General features: G+C 29.9%; 1 protein-coding gene across 3 annotated transcripts in view; it reads left to right on the plus strand.

Annotated features, from left to right (window-relative positions):
- LOC131846069 (agrin-like) overlaps positions 1-27,776 on the plus strand; it is a 177,622-nt gene that overhangs the window by 125,349 nt on the left and 24,497 nt on the right. For all 3 annotated transcript variants that reach the window (XM_059195289.1, XM_059195290.1, XM_059195292.1), the window contains exons 2-14: positions 294-329; positions 5,444-5,653; positions 8,344-8,553; positions 11,867-12,091; positions 13,728-13,943; positions 14,405-14,626; positions 17,232-17,335; positions 18,403-18,517; positions 23,211-23,450; positions 23,742-24,047; positions 24,168-24,320; positions 25,637-25,918; positions 26,809-26,955. In XM_059195289.1, coding sequence (XP_059051272.1) covers positions 294-329; positions 5,444-5,653; positions 8,344-8,553; positions 11,867-12,091; positions 13,728-13,943; positions 14,405-14,626; positions 17,232-17,335; positions 18,403-18,517; positions 23,211-23,450; positions 23,742-24,047; positions 24,168-24,320; positions 25,637-25,918; positions 26,809-26,955 — 2,466 coding nt within the window. The remainder of the gene's footprint in view (positions 1-293; positions 330-5,443; positions 5,654-8,343; positions 8,554-11,866; positions 12,092-13,727; positions 13,944-14,404; positions 14,627-17,231; positions 17,336-18,402; positions 18,518-23,210; positions 23,451-23,741; positions 24,048-24,167; positions 24,321-25,636; positions 25,919-26,808; positions 26,956-27,776) is intronic.

Here is a 27,776-nt window from a genome sequence, read left to right on the forward strand (position 1 = left end):
TATTTCTCGACTGTGTTATTCCTAATGAATGAAACCAGAAGGCTTCTGATCATATTATTGTAAAGTAAAATAATTGAATTTAGCTACTAAAAGCAGTAAAAGTTATTAAATATATTTTGAAACAATTTCTTTTAGAATCCAAATAATATGATTATTTCCCACTCAATATGTACTTTTCATAAATTAAATATGTTTATATTAAATGTAATATAACTATTGTACTAATGTATTATAATTACTGAAATGTTTATTTTGTATTTTCAAAAAACTAAATAATTATTTTCTTTTTACAGATTTACATTATCAACCAAGACCACCTGCTCCTGAAGGTGAGTAATTAGATTTTTATATTTATAATTCAAATAGATTAAACTAAACATTTAACTTCGTCTAATGTTATTACTATTTTTCAAAAAAGTTTAGTTTATATTACTAAAAATAAATAATTAGTTATGACGACAGATTTATTATATATTTTATATGCCATTGCTTAAAATAACCGACAAGTAAAGACTAATAAATATAAAATTATGATGATATGATGGCATATAAAATGGATAAACTAAAATGTCATAAGTACAATGAATATGTATTTTTAATCAAGTCCGTGACTGTCAAGTACACTGATGAAAAAATAAATAATGCTGTTCTTAATATCGGAAGTATGAAAGAACAGTATATTATTACAGTTTATTACTGAAATAAATTTTGCGAAGGAATACAAATATTCTAATCTATAAAGATTGTGTATAAAATATTTCACAGGTATGAACATTTATATTAATCGTTTTTAAAAATAAACAACATTTCCACCTAACTTCGAACGAATACGGAACTAGTTCAAAATAAATGTTCATAAATATTCATTTACAACTCGAGTTGGAAACTACCCACTACTTCCTTCGTTCCTGAAGCCAAATTTGTATGTTCGCAGATTGTTTTTGCCATTTGTTATTATGTAGTTATTTACTAACTTTCGAAACAATGTGACATGAACTCTTTTCGTAAATCAAATTCACGTTCATTAGAGAATATAAACAAATGTAGGTTATAAATGTATTCTATATACTACTAGCAGTTACCCGCGCCTTCGTCTGCTTTAACTTTATTCTCTTATTTCTATTTGTATTATAAATAAACTATTCTTTTTAAGAGATAAATGGTAGTCTATGATCATAGTACCTACATTTTATTTTGATATAAATTGTCATTATGATCTATTTATCAGTTAAGTCATATAAAGGTAATGCACAGACTGAGAGACAGACGTACTTTCTCATTTATAAGATTAGTGTAGTTTAGGATGTATATTAGTCTGTATAATTTATTACTACAGTTTCTATAAAGATTTATAAAATTAGTAACTAAAATAATAATTTAAATAACCTATTTTATTAACTATATAATTTCTTATTGATATATATATAGCTATTTCAGCCGTTACTGTTATACATATATATCAAATCATAAATAAAATTCATATTAATTTGTATGTAATGATTTATTTTAAGTTTCAGTTTCAGTTTAAGTGTAATTAGTTTGATTCGCAAAATTCCTCTTAGACAACTTATGTAATATGATTACCGGAATACAGCAGTTGGACTCAAAAACGTTGCATTTCCTAATTTTCTTCCATTCACACAGCATCCGCCATCATTTTTATCTCCCCCTCCTGTCTTCATTTATCTCAGGCTTCTCTTACAGCGATTTGCGTTCTAACATTTTGTTTGTTTCTTACGAAATTGTTATTTCCGGATGCTTTCTTTTCTTTAAGCGGATTCGACGACGGCCTTTATATAAAAGTCAAGGAAATGAGTTTGCGGTTGAATTCTGATGTTCAATCTTCTCAACAGACAAACGAAATATTAAGACGAAATTGTCGCCTTCTATCGTTATCAAATCAGATACAGAACGTTTCTACTAAACAGATCTCTATAAATACGATTGTCTTTGAGGCTTGAAATTGAAAGGTATCTTTTCGACTTAATATTTGACACAAAAGCATTTTCTCATCAATAGAGATTACGATCCTGAAGTACTATTATCACAGTATTTATTTTATATTATTATAAAGTGCTGAACACAAATTTATTACATAAAGATATTTCGTAATTACACAATAACATTAAATTTTTGTTTTAACACAATTTATTTATTTCGTAAAATATACAATGCAACTATTCTACATGTATACAAGTTTATTTTTATTATCTTTTGGCAGTACAAAAACTGAGTTTACCAGTAGTAGATTAAAACTAACTACTAAACGATATACCCTGCGGCGTACTAGTGGATGATGATAGGATGAGAGTTATATCAAGTCAGTTAGGCCATCGTGGCAAATTCAACAGAAATTAGTCACGGTAAATTTCGGGGGATCATGTTGAGGTCAGCCTACCGTGGTCATAATCAGAAATGATGCCATATGACTAATACAATAATTTAAAATGTGTTAGATAATATAATAATATTATATTATCTAATACATTTCAAATTAACGTATTGGTACAGAAATAAACATACTATTTGTTTATTTGATATTTTTGGGTTGTAAACTAACTTTGTTGCTTTTCCCATAAGAATTTGCTTACACAATCGATGCCTTATTCTTACCCGAATACATACAACGTATTCCCTAACCACTAATACAACTACTGTTCTTACTCGTATCACGTATCACTATAGTTTATTTTACTTACATGTGACTTATATATAGAAAACTTTTCTTTTTGGTAAACCTATTTATTTTATGGATATTAGATTATTAACCTAAAATATTGTGGAAGAGTAAAACTATATTTTACTAGCTATGTACTTAAAAATCGATAGAATTATTTGAATTTGTACGTACAGTAAATAAATATTCACAGTTTTAGTTTAATATACAGAAATCATCATAGTATAAAGAAATACCAACGTTTTTAGCAACTATAATGCTCTCCTACTTATTTTATCTGAACCAGAATTTCAGTACAAAATTCGATGATCCTACAAGAACTCTAATTTCGAGGCTTGAAAATCGAACCAAGTTGTTTATTAAACAAGTTACGATCAATTTTTTCATGCCGCAGTTTAATTTTACATAAAGGAAAATTTATTTCGTGGCTTTTCAGATTACATTATTATAAAGGCATACCTCCAGGCAGGTGAAACCTTTTTACGATTCAAACCTTTCTTTTACTTCACCGCATATCGTGTGATTGGATTCAATCCAATACAGATAAGCGGGATATTAGAGATCACTCTTTTATCTCTTATTTGAATAAAATGCATTAGATATTACAAATCATTCTAGACAATTACGATCAGGTGTGTATATAGTAATCAGGTGATATTCATAATTGGGTTTTAAATTAGATATAGTTTAATATCATAGCTCTCGTGGTACCTTATGTGGCACATATAATTACATATTAATAGTATATTATAATATTAATATATAATATATTATATGAGTGCACTAGTTATCAATAATACAGGTTAGCCTAGACTACGGTCTAGGGCACTGCGAAAACCTACATACACAATGGTACTTAGACAAAAATGCATTGTATTAGTACTTTAATACTAACTAAATTATTTTGACATTTAAAAAAATTAATTAATGCTGGCTGAAAATTATTTATGTAATAATATATAACACATCACGGAGATCTCTGTCGAAGATACAAATTTAGCATCTAACTTATAAAAGAATGAGTTTATAGCTAGGTATAGATACTATTTTACAACCAGAAGAGCTCAATCGTGAAGAAAGTCGTAAATTAACTTTTGTCAAACCGCTCTGTGGCTTTGCGTCTGACAATCTCTGCTTGGAATTTTAACTACACGATAGAGATCCGTAATCCCCAATGTCTGCGCTAACACAATGCTGTAGCAAATCGGATATTCGTATCTTATTTTAGACCTCTTAATAATTTAGTCACGGTTCCGATTCCCCAGGTGGAAAATTGGAAATTGTGTCATTCTTCATGGACTTGAAAATTACGTCCTTTCAAAGAGTTCACTTTATACCACTTTGTTCGTTCCAAGATCCCCTCTTATTACTGCTATTCATATTACAATGATACCTTAATAATTGATTCTGATTGAAAACTGTGTATAACCGCCGCTCATCTGTGTTTATATGGTTTTGATGCCCGCCTAAATCTATTTGTGCTTACTTTTTTACCTTGCGGCTACTCTCCGGGTCAGTTCTGTATCAATTTATTAAAGTGATGTACAAGGTGAAATTTTATACATACTGTAAAATTTATATATAAATACGTTTTTGTTAAAGCAATAATTAGCATTATGTATGTATATTGTTATATAAGAAGAGAGGGGCTCTTCTCGTAACAATTAAAAGAGAGGGGAATAATAACTAAATTTCTATTATCATATATAACAAAAAAAAGTAATAAATGGTCAATGATATTTACACTGAAAATAACGGTAATTGATGTTAAAATCTTATTAAGATCTTTATTTTGTTCTTAACATGTCAGATATTGAAAGTCATGACAAGAGTAAAAATTTGTCATATTTATTCATATTTGTGGGTTTAGAATAATAAATTGTTTATTTTTATTAATTATAACAAATATTTTTCATTCGATTGTATTAGTTAAGTACTATATTTTTTATTCATAGTATTAACGTTATTATATTTTCCTAATACTCCATACAGTAACTCTAGTCGTAAAGGTAATGACAAAAATTGCCTAATAATAAATATATTAAAGGACGCCTTAAAATTATGTGAAACTCCGTTTTTGAGCGGCGATTATTAATAGTCCGTACCTAATTTTATTTAAATACGTATATCGAGAATAGCACATATTTAAATATAATAACAGATAAAAGGACTCTGATAGTATCTATATTGTTATATACATTATAAGTAATAAATAATATAAATTAATAAATTTAATTCCCAATTCTAAAAATATGTATACGATACTTTACATATAATCTATTATTACATATTTTTATGTCATTGAAATTGTAAACAAGCTGACAGTCATTCGTCGTCTATATACCTGAAGACCACGGACATCATTTCATGTAACGTTCGCGATACCACTCATGCGTTGTCATTTAGAAGTTAAGTAGTTTAAAATCACGTAAATTTACTGCCATATATCTGGCTTTTAACAAAAACACAGCTTACTAAGCAAGCTACCTTGGTATTTTTTTATACTACTATGGTGGCAAACAGGCATACGGCCCATCTGATGGTAAATGGTTACCGTAGCCTATGGACGCCTGAAACACCAGGGGTGTTACGTCCGCATTTCCGACTCTTGAGAAACCTTAATATACCCTTCCTGAAAAACCACAGTCTCGTGAGAAAACCTCGGCAGGTAGTTCATTCTACAATCTAAGTGTACGCGGATTGTTAAATGAAATGAAATGACTGTATGTATAAACAGTATATTATATCCCAATTAAAATGTTTCAGAAGCATGCGAAAAGACATTCTGCCGATGGGGGGCCGAGTGTGTATCTCTTGGGGACGGACGAGCGCATTGCGCGTGCCCCGTAAGCTGCACAAACTCGGCAGCCGCAGTATGTTCCACCACAGGCCGCACTTACCGCAATCATTGCCATTTACGGAAAGAAGCCTGTGAACGGCGACTCAACCTGCGTGTGAAGCATGAAGGCGAATGCGGTGAGTAACCTCTTTTTTGTCCTAAATAGAAAATAACTGGTTAATATAACAGCCAGGGTTACTAACCTTATTTAGTCATTAACTAACCTAATATTTAGCTATACACAAAGAAATTATTGTATACAGAATGATGTATGTTTTGGCTGACTTTCATATGTAGAAATCTTATATAAAAGACTTTGATCTACATTGTAAAGGATGGACAGGGATGAACAGGGATAAACCTGTACTCGAAAAAACTTGGCTTCGAAATGAAGACTTAAAATCATACAGATAACAATCCAAAAATTATTCTTAAACCAAAAATTTCGACAAGTAATTTATATTCCACCTAATTTTAAAACTACAATCCAATTTTTACTTTTTCTTTTTCTATTAATGTTAGCGACGAAAAAAATAATATATATTATATATTATTATTTTTATAATAATATATAATATATATATAGCATAGTAATATATATTACATAGCGTAGAAAGTGTAACATATTTGTAAATACAATATGTTAAATTTGTTTGTATTTTCCATGAGTAGATTGGTGAATGCTTTAATGGAATAAGTGTACGTTACATAGAGGACAATACGTATAGGATAGTACTTTCTGTCTGTTTTATTTCAGCTTCCATTAGCAACTGTCCAGCTGTCAAAAGTACTTTATATTTATGCTCCTGTAATAGAATATGTTAATATTCCGCTTTACACCCACGATTTTTGTCGAGTGTTTACTATCTTGGTAGATACCACCAGAAACGCATTTATATTATACATTTTTTATATTTAATTTTTAACAAAGATGCTTAGTTTTTTCACACAATCAACGCTGCGACATATACCCAGTCTAAAATATGTAGGTGCCACATTAAATTTTAATACGTGCTTGTCTCCATAATAAACAAAGTTTCATATTTTTTTACATTATAACAAACGTCTTACATTATATAATATATCTAGCTGGTAAGTTAGAAAGTACTTTCTTTATAAGACAAAGTCAAAGCTTACAAAGTTATTAACGATAAAATGGATATAGTGGATCGATTTAATGACATCCTCATGATACTAAAGCTCAGTGAACAACTCTTTAGAACAAGTCGATTAGAAGACGAGAAGATTTTTATGACCGGAGCGATATAATCGATTTCATCACATCCAAACCTTAGTTTATATGCAAAGTTACACTTTAATCAAATGCTTGAATAGAATATAAGGATCTTTTGTTGTAAAGCCATGTTTAAATAATACCCATCTACGGAGATAGAATAACAATGTTAGTGAAGAAAATAATAATAGTAATAATAAAACAATATGTATCTAATAAAAAGATATATAAGGTAGGATAGACAAGGCTCTTATCTAATGGACATATATTAAATCTATTTGTCCCTTTCTCTTTCGAGCATTGAGAGGAAGTGAGAAAATACTCAAATATTAATAACAGACTACTTTTTGTGAATAGATTTATTTAAACTCAATGCCATTTATTTAGCATCCCAGTAATAAGTATTTGTAAATAAATACACATTTTAAACAATAGGTATGTTGATACTAAAGGTTTTTGAATGAACAAGTACAAGTCATATTAATAAATATTTAACTATTTGATATATTTTAAGGTATATTGATAGATTTATTTGGTCGCTTCTTAATTTTATTACTTTTGACCGTAGTGAGATATAAATATAAATTATCATTTTTTTTACATTCAACTTGAGTTGCATTCTAGTCCTTGTTGGTGTAATTCAAGTAAAGCCTCGTATGATTCATAATAATACGAATAGACTATGTCAATATCATCTGCTCTACTCCACAAAACTTTTCGTTTATGTCTCTTAGTCGATATGTACTTATATATACTTATTAGGGAAAGAGGAATTTCAGTTTTTAAGTACTTATTTAAATATTTTCTCTACTATATTAGAAACTTACTCATGTTAGCTTATGAGTTATGCTCGTAAAACACAGTGTTAACATTAAACTATAGTTAATCGTTGTTATTACTGTTATTTGAAGGAAACTTCTGGACGTTTTAGTTGTAGAAAAAATATTTACTAGCTTCATGAATAAACATAGTATTACAATATTTGTGATATTTAATTTGAATTCCTTGTGAAATGTGGACAGTTGAAAATGTCTCTTACTACCCCACCTGGGATAATCGTCGTGACGTTATTTGTTTAAAATATTAAAGAGGTCAAATTATAGCTCTTTAATATTGTGTTATTAATTATCTTTTAATTTACCGTAAACATTTTCAGTTAGAATTAAAACTATACTATATTTTAATATTTTCACTCGAATAATGAACCAGAACCAGAACCAGAGTGAAGACGAGGACATAATATATAGGTATGTTTAGCCCTAGGGTTTGCTCATATTAATTAATCTAATTGACAGTGATTCCTATTTCTCGTAAGGGGTTAACTTAGAAAAATTCATGAAATTAAATAAATAATTAAGTATATACGTATGAATGTCTACTTAGTCTTGTTTCCTCCACAACTTATGAATTCCGTTTTACCGCTTTAGAGAAGTTCAAAATAATATTTCTTATTTTTCTGATTTTTATGTAAAGGTTTCGACTGGATGTTGAAAAGTCAGTGAGTCTGGCCTTTCCTGTTTGTATAAAATATGTGTACTCATTTTTATTGGTATTACGCATGGTAATATTTATAAGTTACATTTGTTAAAACAGCCGGGGATCCATGCCTAAACGTGACATGTTCTCCTGGTGGTCGATGCGTGGCTTCCAATGGTCAGGCGGAGTGCCGCTGCTTGAGGACTTGCCAAAGAAGAAAGCCCGTGTGTGGTACTGATGGAAAGGAATATCCATCATTATGCCATCTAGAGAAATATACCTGCGAAAATCAACTGAATATTACTGTCAAATACCATGGAAAGTGCGGTGAGTTTATGTATTTTAATAATACATTTAATTCAATTTTATGTCCGTATTTAGCCTTATATTTATTTCTGTCTTGTATATCTTTTTTTAAATCTTACTATCACATCATTAACAATAATCTTATTCTTAAACTGTTATGATTAATAGGTTAGTGATAATTCTGATTACAATAAAAATGCCGTTAAGTAGCTTGATTTGTATGTAATCAGTTGCACACCTACATCTCATAAGAGGTACATAAGTAGTCTAGATTCCGAGAAAGGAAATAGGCTATTGTTTAATACCTACGAGAAATGGCTGTAACAGTTGAAAGGGGAGATGAAAGGTTGTATGAAAATATCGTCATTTTTCAACTAGAAAAGTTTACACCTTTGTTTTTTATAAACTTAGAATATCAATTTTATTTTTATTTAATCAACAGTTACATATAACCCTAAGGGGGTAAAATAAAATGAGGAAATAAAATTTTTATGAATTTAAAACGCTACAAATAGCTTTTTAAATTATTTATACGAATGTGTCTTATTTATAAAATAATTAGCCTAAATAATTAAAAATGCTATCCAAGGTCACTATTCCACGTTAACTAAGTCACAGACACAGTTAGTTGAATATAAACTCAGATTGTCTATGGCATTACTTGATATCAGTAATTTATCAACTCTGATGTCTATAATATATTTGAAAATTCTATAAGTAAAAGCTCAAACCGTTATACAATATATCTAACCTACATCTTTAATATTTCTACCAATATTACTTATAAAACACGGTTAAGTAATTAAGAGTATTTTTCGAGACGGTCGGCCACAACCCTCGGGGCACTTTAATGAGGGCAATTAATTAAAACAAATGATTTCGTATTGTTGGTGTTGATGTTTGACAGCATAAAAGGATCTCGTTAAGAACAGGTCACTCCTTTATAATAGACATGGAGTACACAAAAAGGGTCAACATTTCATTTCATGTTAAGATGACGTGGCGGTTCAGGAATAAAATCAGAATTCGAAGGGAAACGTGCGTTGAAAGGTGACGCCCCTACCTTTATTTAATAAAACCTTAGCATTGTCATCTACCAATCATTTTATACATTTTGTAAAACGAATAACATGTAATAGTATTCATAGTATTAACACAGATAATATAATATTACATAGTATTAATAACACTGCAAGCAAGTACCTTATCTAAAAATATCGCTTAGCACTGACTTGAGTGGAATCATATTTATTATTTACCTAGAATTATTTGTGATCGCATTGATAATCTTTTTTGTTGTTATATACGACAAAATAAATAAAATCTGAAAATTACATCTACTCTTTTATATGAATTGACAGGTAGATATTACCTATACCTCTTATTGTACTATTGATATGAAGGCGATATTTTTTAGATTCCACGCAATAATGTTATATAAAATACACATAGGGATATACTGAATATGTTTAGATATTTTTATTTTTACATTATAAAACAATAGTATCAAGAAGTAAATAGTGTACTGCTGTTTGTTATATAAATAAAATACTCAATAATATAAGAAATATAGAAGCCATTTACTATATATAAAACTAATATGACCTTCAAAAATACTTGAACGTTTTCTTTGCACAAAACATAAATTGGATCCGCTGTTTCTTTTTCATAAAAGTAATTTAATCTTCTCTACTTTATCTGTTACGTACCTACCTACATTCTGTTAACCCTTTTCACAGAACTTGCCCTAGAACATTCGATCTGGACTAAATTTGTACGACTGCCGGCACATTCCTATGTCCTTTGTGAAATTGTGTTCACTATACTAGTTTAATTTTGTGTTTTTAGTAAATTGTGTTCTCTAAAATTTTTAAAAGGTAAGCTTAATCATTGTTTATTTGATAAAGAAGTAGAGAACACAACAAATTAAATTTGGAGAATTCAGTGATTTCTTCAATGAATAATAATAGTGATCTTCAAAATGTATGACGTATTTTATACTTGAGTTCAATAAATAACCTGTGCCTTAAAAATCGCTACCGGTTTATGTAAATCTTCCATTTATTCAAGCCACGTAATGATCCTAAAGTTTTAACTATCAGAAATCATCCTAACTAATCCGTAGGTAGTAAAAGTATGAAAGAAACTTTAATTTATATTTAGTTTTTATCTTATTTTAATATTAAATAATTACTTAATAATATATATGTATGTAGTTCATGCAAGTGTATGCACTGTAAATATTATTGTTGTTATTTACATATATTTGTAGTTATTATAGTTAATATTTTCCTTCATTATTATATATTTGTTATTATCATATTTTCTACGTTTTACGTACCTACCTTTTGATAATTAATGCGTTTCTCCAAGGTTGCGTTGAAAAGCAAAATTTCAGAAATTAAACCGCCTTATTGTAATTATATATAGATGTGTAAATATATAACATTATTTATTACATTTTTTCTTTATTGTATATTGCAAATAAAGTAAATTTTATCTATCTATTCATGAATATAGATATTTCTATACCACAATGCATACTAATATTATAGGTTTTTATCTGTTTGTTGCGAATAAATAGTATGGAAATTAATGATATTGATATGACGACCAACTGTATTACGAGATTTGATCTTCATTTATCTAAGTTATCTTTTATCTAAAAAAATAATCTGGAAGAGAGTGAAATGTGCATGAAACAATATACAAACCAAGTCGCTGATAATAACAGGTCAGAAATAAATAAAAGACAATGTAATAAATAGTAAACTATATTATAATATATTTGTGATATAACTCATTACAGACAAAAGTAGGTAACTAAATAGGAATTTAGCTAGTTATCGTCAGTGGGCCCCAAGTACTTATATATTCTGTGTTATGAGTAGCAGTTTATAAACTTTTAAAGCACGTCCCAGTTAGCAGCGTTAAAACTTTATGCAGCATCTCTCAGTGTAATGAATATTTACATAGATCTAACAAACAATCAAAATATTTTTATGAGAAGCTATTCCTGACTTTGAACTTGCGGCATTAAGTATAACAGATTGATAATAATATATTTCTTTGTTTGAGACTGGATTTTATTAAGTGGCAGTTTTTTACCAAGACAATTATAAAATCTACATTCAAATTGGTCAATCCATTTCTGAGAGTAGCAAACATACAGACGCATAGAAAGACATAAATTTAATAACATTATTTTAACTTTGGTAACATTTCTTTCAATATTTACACTGTTTTATCATAAAAAGCATCCAGCTTCACAAACGTGTCCCTTTAGTAAATACTAATACTAGTAAAATATAAAGACATAATAATGTATCTCTAGATCCATGTTCTGAACACGAATGCGTCGACGGCGGGATATGCCAATTGACTGAAGCTCGCCAGCCCGTATGCCGATGTGGTCCCCCCTGTGACTTAGTGGTGCGAGCGGGGTCAGCGGTCTGCGGTTCTGACTACAGGGACTATCCAAGCGAATGCTCACTGCGCCGCGAATCATGTAGGACACGACAACAGCTTACTATTGTGTACAGAGGAGAATGTGCATCAGGTATTTTATTTGTATATTTTTGATAAATTATTATATAATCAGGTCACCGGTCAAAATATGATTAGTATGAGAATCAGCTCATCGTGCCGAATTCATAAGGAATTTACCGTTGGTTAATTCGGCAAGACGGTTTCAAGGAGCGAACGCGTGGAAGTAACCCTGACATAGTACACGCATTGAGGCCACTTGTCCATATTACTTACAAATCCCTCCCCCTTACATTTCTAATTGGTTATTGTTTATTTTAAGGAGTAGCAGTGTCTTTGTAATTCCTAGATCTACGTATGTAGTTATTTCCATATTTGAAATACAATGAGCATGTTCCCTAGTTTTATATTAACTTAATTGTTTGTATAGGTCTGAGTATTTTCTATATAATATATTTATGTAAATATAAAAAAAAAACTATGTATTTGTATCAGTATCTAGTAGCCATAACACAAGCTGTGCTTACCTTGGGCCTAGATAGCGCGTTGTGAATTGTCCTGAGATGTTATATTATTTTATTTTATTATTATTGTAATACATTCCCTTTATGCTTTTTAAGACTCGGATTCTTACAAATACATAATTTTATGTATTTAAACATAAACAATAGTGATCAATCTTAATTACATAGCAACGAAAAACAATTTATTAAAATTTGCGAGGCTCAAGAAATAGTTACCTCAATATCTTGTCTCCTAATCTAAAATTAAATCTTTATTTGAAAATGCAAAGATCCGGCTTTTGTTAAAGCCTATGTTGAAGGGACATTTTGTTCTAAAGAAAGTAATTGGACACGAGCACTGGAGCGTCTTGTCGATCCAAAAGATATTGAAACAAGGATGAAATAATAAAATGTTAAATTTAATATTTAAAGGGGTTTCAGTATCCATATATGGACGTTTAGTTTTCATTAGTACTGTTGTTAATTAAGGTGTTTATCTAAATTAGGTCTTAGTTATTTACGGATTATATATAGCAGTAAAAATCTTGTCTGATTCTTTAGGTGTTGTTAGATGTATTAAGAATCAGCCTGTGGAGTAGAGAAAATATTTACCTATTGACTGTTTCGACTAGATTGCACTAGCCGTAATCACGAGCTGACCGTAGCGAATTGCGTTAATGAAGTGGATACTAATGAAAATGTTACCTTCCAATATTGCTCTTTATTTATTATTATAATATAGAGATACAACAATCAAAATAGCACAATACTAGTGCTAGTATTGTGCTATTTTGATATGCTAGTTCATTATAGATCACTTTTTAAAATATGACTAACATGATTATGTTTTTTTTTTTCATATATGCCATCACGACAGGAAAATATATTTAAAGTATCTAGCAGTACTTCGTTGTGTTTTGTATTTATTTAATTATTAAGCTAGATGATTGAAGTTATATTAACAAAATTATCTCGATCAATGATAAAAATCTGATAATTTATTATTTAAAGTATGGTTTACAACCTTTGATTGGCTTTATGCCAAATATGAAAAATATATGTAATATAACAACTATACTATTATTTTATTATATATGTACAATAACATAGCCTGTTCGGTCTAAGGACCTTTTCCTGTTTCCTGGACGAATATGGAAAAAAAAAAATTCTTATATAACAATATTCGTATTGTTTTTTTGATGTTAGCTCAACACCCGTGTGATTCCGTAAAATGTGGTCTTCGCGAGCAATGTTCTTTGGATGCGCGAGGTGTAGCGGTGTGCGGATGTGGTCCAGAGTGTGAGGCAATCGTACGCCCAGTGTGTGGTTCTGATGATCACACCTACGACAGTCCCTGCTTCCTAGAAAGGGCTTCATGCCTCGAGAACCGAGATATACGGGTGGCTTACGTGGGGCCATGTGGTGAGTAAATTTTAAATAAAACTGTTAAGTATGTAAATGTTACCTGCCTCTTGATCTGCAATGTTACAAGAAGGGAAACAGGAAAAAATGCAAAATCGTTGACACATAACTTTACGTGGGTACCGTATCAGTATTCACACATTTTACGCACATTTTGATAGAATAACATAAAATACCTAATTGACTTACCCCAGTGTAATACGATACGATCTTAAAATACAATACTGATCCTTAACCTACATATTTGTAAGGACCAAAATAAAAATGTGTTAAAAATTCTTATGTTAAATTCAATTCAAATAAAAGTTTAATCAATTAAACAATTTATTTTACTCTAATATGTATCAAATAAATTCAATTCAATATTATAATTATGATATAATATTTTATAATATCGTATGTAAATTTAAAAAAGCCCCAAATTCATTTTGAACGTTATTAATATCGATATAATTATTTAGGTTTAGAAAATCCATGCGCGCGAGCTATATGTCCTTGGGGCGGAGCGTGTGTGTCACGTGGTGGCGCGGCGCAGTGCGCATGTCCGGTTTGCGCGCCAACTCTTGCACCCATCTGCGCGTCGGACTACAACACATATGGCAGTGAATGTAAAATGCGCATGCATGCGTGCCAAGAAGGCATCAAAGAGGACGAACTACGAGTGCTGTACAATGGGACTTGCCGTGAGTAGTTAATTTATTTATATTATTACAATATACCTTTATGTCTGTTATCGCAGATGGAGTAGTCAGAAAAATCTGTGATGACAATATCAACGGTTGACATTGTAGCGAACCCAATACATCACACGATCACATTTTCTAGTCTGGTATACGTATAATTGATGTGAAAACTTGCTTGACTATACTTAATTGACACTTTCATGTAATTGGCATGCAACATTTTAGAGTAGTCCGTGAAACTCTTCTACTGTCTAGGCACTATTAATGTACGTTTGTTAGTGATTGAAGTAAATTCGTAAATATATACTTAGACATTAAGTTCTTGTTGTGTATAGGTTTTTATCTATTATATATTTAAATGGGAGCTATTCTATATTTTATTATATTTTTAAAAAACGAAGTGATACATTTATAAATGAGCGCATAATTTATTTTATTAAAACTTCCTTCTATAAAAACAAGCAGTATCTACTAAAAATTTTACCTACCACAAATTGTATATTTCAAATGGTTTGTCTTTGAATCAGAAAAATAAATAATAAAAAATACGTGGTAGGCATTCATTAATATTTATAGATACATTTTCCCCTCAACTTCCCCCAAATTCCAAATAAAAGAAATATTTCGTTTGCGGTATAAATGAAAGTCTCAGGCGTAGCCAAGGTAGCGGAGAAAATAAATTATAAAATTCTTCAATAACAAAAATTGTTATCAATTTCCACTGATAAAAATCTTTACTTTTCTTAAATTGTCGGTAATAGGCGAGTAGAATCTTTTCATGTATAATTATTCCTTAACTAGCTGTCACCAGTGACTTCGTCTGCTTTTTTTAAAAATAGGCTAAATCTAGTTTTTATTAATTAAAAAAAAACAAATTCTTTCCTTTTTATAATATTAGAACTCTTTATAATTTATTTCATTATATATTTATGTTATAACTAAATAGTATCAGTTTTATATTTGAAATGTCGAAGATATTTTACAAATAGATACGAAATATTTTCAAATCCAATTAAGCATTTAAATAAAATTCACTGACGAGAGAACTCATAGGTAAATCTGGAAAAATAAAATCGTAGATCCGCTGATATCTGAGCGGTACTTTTTCTGTTCTATTTATTGCCGGCGCTACATCGAATGTGACTAAATTCTATTTCACTCACTAAATGGCATTGTCGGTCTTCTCAAAAAATATATATCTAATATTGTATATATTAGTACAGAGTACTATTTGGGTGAAAATCTAAATGTGGGATATGATTTTATTCATCTGGGATACGATCTCTATTTGCATCAAAATATCATTCAAATTCGTCCAGTAGTTTTTGCGTGAAGCCCATACATATTTCCTTACAAACTCGAGTATTTATAATATTAGCAGACCTCAGATAGACTTTCTACCTTATTTCAGCTACTAAGTAACCTGCTTTATAAGTTGATATTTATATTGGAGGGTAATTACATACAATCATACATATTACTGCTCCGGAATTACATCATGATATGGCCCTATATAGGTTACTTACCGTCAGGTTGGCCATCATCATGTTTCCAATTGTAATTTAATAAAAAAAAATTAATTGATTTCTGTATAAATATCTATCGAGGTCTATATAAATGTGAAAGAAGTATAAATACAGTGGTGATTATTATTTTTAAACATTGTTCGGATTTCTACCCTATTTCTTTTCGCCTAAAACGAAATGACAATTAGGTGAAATGGCTAAAATGATTAGAGTTGAACTTGACGTGGATTAATGAAGGCCGGGCATGGATTAATTTTATTATACAAAACTGGCACAGTACTAATTGCTGAACAATATTTTATGATGATGTTGTCGACTTTTAGCCGTAGTTTATTAAAACAGTCAAAAGATCCTTTTCTTTGACGATGTAATTAGCGATCAATCATATCTTCAGAGATTTCTTACAATACCTTACTGAAGACTGTTCAGAAGTCAGCATCAAAATTGTTTTATTGACTTAGCTTAATATTTGCACTTTTCGTTCTTTGTTATTGTTATAATTTAATTTGGCTTTCTATATAACTCGGAATATTTTGAATGCCATTAATATTTATTAGAATTCCATTAAATTAAATATTTTACAAATTGAGATCGACAATAACACCAATGGCACTCCACTCGACATTTCTGATAAAGGTGGTACGTTCCACAGAATACGGTAGTAACAGAATCATTTCGACAATTATCATTGTATCTCTCAGAGCAAGCAGTCGCAAAATTAGATTATACTCTATCTTCGTTAGAGACTAGCTGTACCCCATTGCATTGCCCGTGTAAATTCAAAATTATGTGTTAATGTAAAATATAGTATATTATTGTAAATTAACCCAATCCGCCCCGTATTGCTCATCCTCGTCCCTCCTATCCCTTTCTAAATTCCTTCCCATACCCATGCCTTTTTTTTGCCATGCCGGCAAGTTATCCGTAATTGCCCTGGTGGTACCCTGATTATGGGTGGCGGTAATCCTATAAAAGAGAGTAGTGTTTGCGTGATAGAGTAACCAATATCCTCAATGAAACAAAAGTTAGCTTTTGTTATATTAGCAGGATGCTAATGTATAATTATGTTTATTAAACAGAGTCGTGTGTAGATGTTGTATGCCAAGGCGGTGGAGATTGCGCTTTGGACCCAATAACAGGACGGCCGGTCTGTCGCTGCAATCATAACTGCACTGAAGCACAGGTATACTATACCAAATATCGATATTCAAATTTGTAAGTGTAAGAATACACTATATTTACTAAATATAGCGTATTTTTAGTTATATTAGTTATACTTTAAAAAATAGGAAAATAACAAAATTTAATTGAATTATATATAATATAACTTTATATATTATTTATATATTGTAGACAATCCAAATAGCAGTAATATATAAATAATTTCTGTTTAAATAATATTTCCACCAAATCTAAACAATAATATATAAATGCGTACGAATATAATTACCGGTGTATTTCTTTTTCACAAGCAGATCCGTGTTTTATTAAATTTAATTTTCTATTTCTCATCAAGAAAACAAGTTATTTTATTTATAACTCTCGTTCATCATTTAACTTCCTAACCTTATAATTATTAAAACTTTAAATCAATCAATTTAAGCAGATTTAAAACAATCCACAAGCACGAACTCTCAAACAATACACAATTTTGAAAGATAGGCGTCGATTATGACCGGTTTATTTCAGAAAATGGATAATAACTGGCTTTGAAGTAATATCGGTTTGATGATCCTTTCAATCGTTAATTGAGTCTTTCAATTTTATAAGCTCGATTCCCGTCAAATTGGCATAATAATTGGCAGTTGGTAATATTAAAAAATATGGAAACCTTTATATTCAATATAATAATTAGGTTTACATTATATTACTTTATATTATATTATTTTACTTGCATTTTTTTAAATTAATAACATTAAAGTGCGTGCAATCAATAGTTTCAAACTAAGTAAAGCAGTTATCTAATAGATAATTGATTTATTTAAGTATAATATTTTTCCATACACACATACTAGCTGAATGCAAAAATTTCTTTGTATATATGATTAAACAAAATTATGTATATCTACCGTTATACCGTGTACTTAGGTTGTTATATCTATGTATACATGACACAAATATTGAGATGCCCCTCAGTATTTGAAATATGCATATTATTCAAATATTTCATCTGCAAATATTGAGGTCAGAAGCATCCCAAAATTTGCTCAGATTATTTCTCGGTAATATAACGGTCTATTTCCATGACAGGAGTCGGATGTAGTATGCGGAACTGATGGTCAAACATACGCCTCCCAATGTGAATTGGACTCGACAGCGTGTCGTGAGCAGAGCGACTTACGGATTGCGTACAAGGGCGATTGTGGTAAGTCATTTTATGACTAATATTTTAATTATATATATAATATTATATTAAACTAGCTAGCTACCCCGTCTTCGTACTGGTATACATGTATTATATATTGTATAAACCTTCCTCTAGAATCACTCTACCTATTAAAAATATATATAAGTAAGATTTGTAAGGATAGAAGAATACTTTCTCTGCTTATCCTGTAGGGGATTCAGATTTGGGCGAAAAGTAGGTAAAAAGTACATAAATATTAACTTAAATTTATCATATTCCAAATCTTATAATCTTGCAAGCAGTATCTTATGTAATAGCTAGCAAGAAACTTTTCTACTATTTGCAACTCTTTCATGTCACTTCAAGACAATAACGAGAAATGCTTAACACAAAGCTTAATTCCTAATTTTTTTGATTTCTTAAAAGACTAGAATTCTACAGGGTTATTAATTTGTTTTCTCGTAAAAATTCACAAAAAATAATTCATTAGTAACATGCTACTCATAAGTGACACTTCGAAAAGTTATAAAAAATGTCGTCTTTAATTTTAAATAAATGAAAAAAAATCCTTTAAATTATAAAACTCTATTTTTGGTGTTTACTATAGACGAAAACCGAAAATTTGAAGATACAAGAATATCTTAATTATAAAGGTAACAAAAATATTAAATCGGCACATATAGTTGAAATTGTAATTTTTGAAAGTTTTTCCTGTGCTGTTCTGTTAATAATTCAATATTACCAATAGAGATTCATGTATACTGTGAATATTGAAGGGTTAATAATAAAATTATTAATCTTGCAATTACTTTTTAATAAACAGTATCAACTTAGGTAAAAAGTGGAAGTATACTTTAAATGGGGCATTTGGAAGATATGGGATAATCCGCGAAAAAGGTTCTACCTTTAAATTTAAACAAAATTCATCAACAGATTATTATACCTAAAAGATTATGATGTAAGCAATTTTAATCTTCATAATAAATTAAAATGCAATTAAAATTAATGGGGAAAGTATTATATTTTCATCGGTAAGTGGAAAAGGATAATAGTTAAGGGGAAAAGGGTCATAGTGTAATAAGTATATCCATTCTGTAATAAGTGAAACTTTTAAATAATTATGTTATATAGTGATTAAGGACTTAAGACTGTTATCTGTTAAAGTAATTACGCGGATGGACTACTTGTATATTCAACAGTAAATTATAGAGAGACCGAAGGGTTGCTATCAAAAATGTAGTATTATATTACTTCTTAAATATTTTTTATTGTTAGAAGTGTTTTTCTGTATATTATATATGTATATATGAAAAAAGGTGTTCAGTGTATTTGTATCAGTTATCTGGTACCATATAAAAGAAGTTTTAGCTAACTAACCTTACCTTATAGATTGCGCTGTGTCCTGTCCTGAGATCATCATTATAATTATAGATATAGATCATTATTCTAAAATAAAAAATACATAATTAACCTTCAGTTGAAGATAACCTCGATTAAAATAGTAATTCCACGAAGATATTACACATTTACATGCGTCTTAAAAAGGAGTTGATGTATATAATAAAATTAGCATATCTTTGCCTACCATGATTCTCGCATATAGATCATTTTTTATTTTTTATAATATTTTACATATAGTTTTCCATTTGCGTCATTAAATTCCACACTTATAGTATTGATTGGCCATTTTATATAGTGAAGTATAGAGCAGTCTTGATTCATGAATACTTTGTATTTGATGGTACTTAAGTAGTTATTAAGTATATTCATCTATGTATACTTGAATTTGGCTTAGGATTGCCGATCAATAGGGGATTAAAGTGCTCCATAGTTGGCGTATATCCGAAACAAAGTCAGATTAAGTTAATCGGCTTTGTGATGTGCATCTTAGGGTTACTTTGTGGTTAATCGTTGTAGTTGGCTTACGTAATATATAGTTTTGGGCTTCAATTTTCATCAAAGATCATTTCTTGGTACAAAGTAATAAAATTTTACGGTATAAATTTATGAAACTATCAATAACTTTTATATTAATAATATTAGATTATATTCATCAAAGAAAAAATAATTGTAATTCTTGAGAAGAAGAATGATGAATATGAGGTTATTACATAAGAAAGTTTCAGGAAAGAAATGTATGATATGCTTGAATTGATGGATAAAAGATCAGAATTGTTTTTGTGATGGGATGATGCTCGCGTAATAATTTTAATTAAAATCTAAATTAAATTAGCAAAAAGATATAGCTTAGTCCAGGGATATCTATTAGCTATATTATTATAACGATCTATTAAGAACATGCAATTACAAACGTAACTTTATGCGTAGTAATATCTATAATACATTATTTTGAATGCATCTTAATTTTATTTATATGCAGAGTCTTTTGTTATTATTTTCACTATATTTTATCCTCATAATCAATGTTATATCTCATTTTATTATTCTACATAACCAGAATTAAAACATAAGGTGTATAATTAGGTAATATTGATGAATATTACGGTTATCGAATATTTATTCGCTCTTTTACAGTTGCTACCAATTTGTAGAGGACTGCTTTGCTCAAACTTCCCAATTGGCCGTCTTCATAATTAATTAAATTTCTTTGTACTAATTAAGCAAGAAACTTTACTGTTCCTTCGTATTGAATTTTTTTGCTGTTTAACAATATAGATTTAATATTTTCATTATACTGTAGATATGATTCTTTTTGTTAAGTCTTATAAAGTTTATATAGATTTTTTAAACGGTATATTATTAGCAAATAGAACTAATAATTAATTAATATAAATAATAAGTTCTATTTATAATAGTTACAAATTTTAAACAGTATGTACTTAAATAAGTAAAATTTCTCTAAAAATTAGAAGTTGTTTTATGTGATTACTGGTATAAAAAAGTTTGATTAAGTTATTGTAAGTAAATCACACTGGACTATAATAAGGTCGTTATGAGAATTAAAACATTGTTTAACTTAAGAGAACAACGTATGAAATCATTCTTAAAAGTAGTCGAGCATAGCAGTAAAATAAGTAGCTCTTTAAAACGACTATGTTCCGCGCAAATATATTTTCTCTTATTTTCGCGAAAATTTCAGGAAATCTTATAAAAAGAATATAATAATTGAAGCCCATATTTGTTAAATACAATTATAAATATATATTTAACAAATCGGTTGAAGTCATGCGAAGTCAAAAGACAGTCAAAAATAAAATAATAAATATTTACGAATGTCAATAACATGTATTTAAAGAAAAATATAACGTAATTAACACGTAACAATTGTCATGATTAATACTCAGATATACTATATGTATAATATACACACCATCTTCAAATATTACTTATACATGTTTAAAATGACTTAATATTATAACTTCCGCTATTTGAGTTTCCGGCTTCCCGTTTCGTATTAATCGACCGCTTTTGTAAGACTTTCATTTCGCGGAGAGGTGGTAAACAATCGTTATTAAATTTGCACGAGTGTCTTCCCTCGTTCTTCATTGCGGGACCGAGAAGCCTAATTTTCCCTGACGGCGGAATGAGAAAGTGGTATGGGAAGCTCGCAATTGTTGGACAAAATGACATTATCTGTTCAGCCATTCGTTTCTTGGTAAACTTTAGTCGGGTGCTTACGAAGTCGTAACCTTGCTAACGTAGACGAAATAAAACTCCTATATTGTTATTTATGACTATGTGACAAAGTAGAGGTATAAGTATATGGGTATAGTAACTACGGGATATAAATCGTGATGACTCGTTCCGTCAATACTCATCTTTATTATGAATCTCAAAGTTCTATATACATACATATAAAACATGATGAATATTTTTGCATACCTTCGCTATGTTTTCTATAAAAAAAACAATGAATTGTAACAGAATGTAAATAAATATCGATATTTTTTTTTTGGAATATACGTAAAAGCCCCGATTAAAAGGTACTTTAACCTTTTAATCGGGACTTTTACGTATATAAATAAATAAATATATACTGTATAATATTTACAACGACTAATTTCCATAAGTTAAACTAAAACAATTGTTTCTTTTTAACATAGGTATGTTTCAATCAATTATATTATTATATTAAAGTACTTGAAATGAGTACATTTTCATAAAATTTCCAATAATTTATTAGAGAAAATTTACACACTGAAATACTATGGCAAGTTGTTATAAAGGTGAATATATAGTTACTTTCTAAACTTTAGCGTTTAGTACACGTTATTAATATATCCTACTCGTATAGATCCGATAAACTATCGGATCTATACGAGTAGGCGTATTATTAAAATACATCCGTTTTTGTTTTATCTATAAAACATTTATTAAGTACATTTTCTTTAAGTATAACAAAATTGTAAAATCGTGATTAAATGAAAAAGGTATGCTTGTCTATCAGTGTTATGTTTTAGTATAAAAATGTTTGAAGGAATTAGAATGAAATTTTAACGTGTTCTTAGTTATGGGTATTGACTCATAATTTTAAACATATTCTGAACATATTAATCATTAAAGAAAACTAAATATGCTACATTTTAAAGAAGGGAACTATTATGTTTTTTTATAATATTCAATGCGCTATAATTTAATGAATCAACTTATAGATAGCCATGTACAAATATACCTTGTTAGGTCTATATTCTAGCAGTAAGTGTAGTATAGTGAAGTTATTCATAGTTTCATTTTATTTATTTTCTAACAGCACTGTGTGAAGGGGTGCAGTGCACCTTTGGAGCACATTGCGCAGCTGGGGAGTGTGTATGTCCCACTGATTGTACTGGAGCAGCTCGTGAGCCAGTTTGTGGAAGTACCATGCAAACATATCCCAATGAGTGTGAACTCCAAAAGACAGCCTGCAAATTACCACCTCCAGCATCACTCCATGTCATATTTTATGGAGATTGTAAAGATCGACTTGCAGTTGTTCCACCTATCGCAATGAGTACGTATTGTAATTTAAATACTTATTATTAATTAATATTTTACTAAATTAATCCTGCATTTACTAATTTTTAATTACTAAAAAACTTTTTGCATTAATTTCAAAATATCTACCTGTTTTTATCACCATATTTTATAAACTTTGGGGTGCCAGTCAAAATATTTACCGTTGGACCGTCATCAACCCTGTTGTTAGCAGTAATTCCAATAAAGCGACCCATCCCTGATCAATTAACTAACTTTCCGCTTTATCGCTCGACTAACACGCAAATATTTGGGTGGGGGTGGATAGCTACGACCGCGATGACCACTACCGAGGCTGAGGAAGGGTCGACGGATTCATTGGGAGCGACGGAACTCGGCGGTACAGCGAACCCATTGGCATGCCGCGATATTCGTTGCGACTTTGGCGCAAGCTGTGAAATTGGCGGGGACGGGTACCCTCGGTGTTCCTGCCTCTTTGAATGTCCACACGAAATTGAATATTTCCCCGTCTGCGCCTCTGACTTTAGACTGTATTCAAGTTTATGCGCCATGCGAAAAGAAGGATGCCAAAAGCAGCTTGAACTCCGGTTGCGTCCATTGGAGCTTTGTAAAGGTTTGTCGTCCTTTGCATGTTTACTAACATTTTACATTGTAGTTTAGCCGGTGAAGTTTTACAGTTAAAAGTAATAAATGTGAAATGAGCGGTCCCTGAAATGGAACGTTTAAACCGCAGGTATGGAAGTAAGGCCTTGCGGTAACAATAAAGCAATGGTGGATACAACAACGGGTTTGGAAATTGACTGTGGAAACGGACCCCATCGGCAAGATTGTCCAGTCGGCAGTTACTGCCATATTACTTTGACTGCAGCCAGGTGTTGCCCCAAAAGTGAGTATACCGCAATACCAAATCGTAGCTACATATATTTTTATTTAAAATAAGTAGGTATATACTTATCTATTTATATCCTTTATCATTTACAGTTTTTACCGTACATATAGAATCAAAATATTAAATACTTTTCAATATTATTGCTTAAAAATATTGAGATATACATGTATAGATAAATATCATCGATGTTATACTTAAAATGAAATAATATATCATTCCGAATTCTACCTATGAAATATTAAAAGTTTCGTATATTATTTTCACGGAGACATTGAACTTTCATGAAGAACTAAAGATAAATGACATCAAGATACAAGAACATAATGGGCCAAAGTCACGCTATTTACAGTTAGACACAGTTTTCAAATTTATTTGTTATACATGGTATATCTGACGAAATAAACCTAACCGTTAAAACAGATAAGCTTGTCTTCGGCTGCAGTATAAATAAATACAAGCTAGTTTATTTATTTAGTCTTTATTGCACTATTTAAAATATATGTACAATGAGCGACTTTAATACGAGTACCATATGATATTCTCTATCAGCTAACCATTAGGTAAAAACAGAAAGCGGTTTAAGGGCAGTAATGGGATAAGGTATACTTTTGATATTTACCTAACTTAGTGTCAATACTAATATGCTTCTCTAACAATAATATATACGTACTTAAATACTTACTATAATCACAGATAACATAATATTACTATAATGGATACAATACTTTACTCATTTTGTTCATGCCGTATTGAAATACTTAAAAAAAAATAGTTTGCTACTTATTTACAATTAATGTTAGGTTTCTTATATAATAATGTGATATAACATCACATATATAGAAGAAAAGAAAAAAAGGCACAATATAAATAAAGAAAGTAAGATCGCTGGAGATGAATATTCAATAATAATGATACATATATATGAAATATTATTACATATATCTGTCGTTCTTATCGTATTTTATTCTCTCTATTCGTAATTTAAGAACCTTAATAACTGTGCTCTTGTCGGTGATACTTTTTTCACTAGATTCAGCCATTCTATTTAAATGTTGATATGATTCCTTAATCTGTTTGACATAATTTTGATTTATTCATTGCCTTTCCTTATTTCTCTCTATTATTTCTTGAATGGTTAAGTGGATTATAGATACAATATGTATTCAAGGAAAAATATTATAATGTAACATTAAATAATTTTAAATCTGATACATTTTATTTTTATCAGATTTCTCATTTATCTCATTTAAATCTCAGAAATCTCATTTAAAATTTAATATACATAATTCTATTTTTTTTCTTTTTTGTCGTAGATGATACAAAGCAAACAGAAGAGAAGAAAGCCCATCATTGTTCTGAAAGTACATACGGTTGTTGTTCTGACGGTTCAACAATAGCTACCGGTCCCAATGAAGAGGGTTGTCCAATTACAAGCTCCACTTGCGGGTGTAACAGACTTGGTTCTGTGTCAGATCGGTGCGATGAGAACGGGCAATGTGCTTGTCGCCCTGGTGTTGGGGGGTTGAAATGTGACCGTTGCGAGCCTGGCTACTGGGGTCTGCCACGAATTGGATCTGGACATACGGGATGTATTCGTAAGTATTTCAGTCTAAGTAAAATAATTTAATATTTAGAATTAAAATGTATTTTATTAGTCTATATAGGTTTCGGCAGTGTTTACAGATAAAAAAAATTGTTCTCGTGTGTTATAATATTATTCTATGCAAACGAAGTTATATAAATTTAGTAAATATAGTACTTCTATTTGACACTAAATAAATTTATCTAACAAAATCTTTTATTATCCTTACCTCATAGATAGATACAAGTAAATGTAAGAAATACGCTTGCAAATTTTCATGTTGCATTAGACATTTTCAATATGCGTTCATCAGTATATGTATCATAGAATTAAGAATGTCCTACTTACGAAGTGATTTCATAAGTGTAGAGACACAACGGTAGTTATGTTGAAACTAATCTAGTCTTTTAAAAATATTCGTTAAAGTAAATTTAAATTGCCTAACAACATTAGGCAGGAAATCTATCCGCCTTTTTGGTGTTTTTATTGTACGTTGTCTAATAATGATATAAACAAATGCACAAAATATTTGTAAATAAACAAGCTAACGATCCACTTGGTAAGCAGGAACCCTCGTTATATATGTACATGAACAGCTCTGTGGACATAACATTCCCATAGGAAAGCCGGGATACCAATCAGGCGTTGCCCTTTTCAGAGAATTAAGATATAATGTAATCATGTAGTTTCACTGTCTAATCACATCTTTATAGATACATAGCTTAAAGCAAGCTTGAGTGTGCCCTACGCGAGATGGAATTACCCATGCAGACGATTTTTACAAAGTCAACCACTGGTAATTTATCACAAAGAAATTATTTATTATTTAATATTTTTACATTTACTTTCGGCCCCTCAAAGAATAAGACGTAACTTTGTATTATATGCTACTTTTATTTTTAGCATGTGGCTGTTCCGCCTTCGGATCTGTGAGAGAAGACTGTGAACAGATGACAGGACGTTGTGTTTGTAGAAATGGTGTTCAGGGACAGAAATGTACTGTATGCGCTGATCATCGCCGAAGATTGGGACCCAATGGATGTTCTGACCGTAAGTGTATTATGTGTTCATGTAATTAAACTGCATTTCAGGATATAAGACGATTCATATACGAATTGGGGTAAAAAAACCATGTGAAACTTTTAAAATTCAGAGACAATATCAATATAAATACAGTTAGCTTGTACCATATTATACACCTTTGGAACCCAAATATATGAAAGGCCTGTATGGTATTAAAACTAAAAAAATATAATCGATAAAATTTGTTTAGATACAATGTCATTAATGAATTAATGAAAACTACATTAAGAGTAGAAATATCCTCTTTTAGAAAACACAAATTAAGAAAGTGATATTGAATGCATTTGCAATTCATTGATTCGTTTGGCTGTTCATTAATACGATTCATTCTTTTACAAAACCCTTAATTTATTCATTCGTTCAATTAGCGTACACCAACCCCTCCTCTCCCTTCGTGTATGAATTCGTATTCGTTCGCAGCGCCTTTTATCTAGTGTTGTCTTTTTTATTAACTTCTTAAATTAAATCCTCATTTTATCTTTAGATTTTGATACCTCACATCGCACAAATAATAAAGACAATATCAAAGATTTATATTTTAAATTAGGTCTTGATACATTTGTATACAAATAATTTGATAAACATCATTTTGCATTTAGAAGTTAATTAAAAATATATTATTAGGATGTGCAGAATAGTTTGAATTTATTGAATATTAACAGAAAACAAATGTACCTGATTATACGTTCATACAAAATCTATGTATCTTCGTAGAATCCCGTATTTTTTCTTAATTATACGTATAAATTATATAAAGCTTGTAGTACGGCGGTTTGGCCTTTTAGGTA

Source organism: Achroia grisella, unplaced genomic scaffold (genome assembly GCF_030625045.1).
Source record: "Achroia grisella isolate CSIRO2021 unplaced genomic scaffold, CSIRO_AGI_Agris_v1 utg487, whole genome shotgun sequence".
In the NCBI taxonomy this organism is placed as follows: Eukaryota; Metazoa; Arthropoda; class Insecta; order Lepidoptera; family Pyralidae; genus Achroia; species Achroia grisella.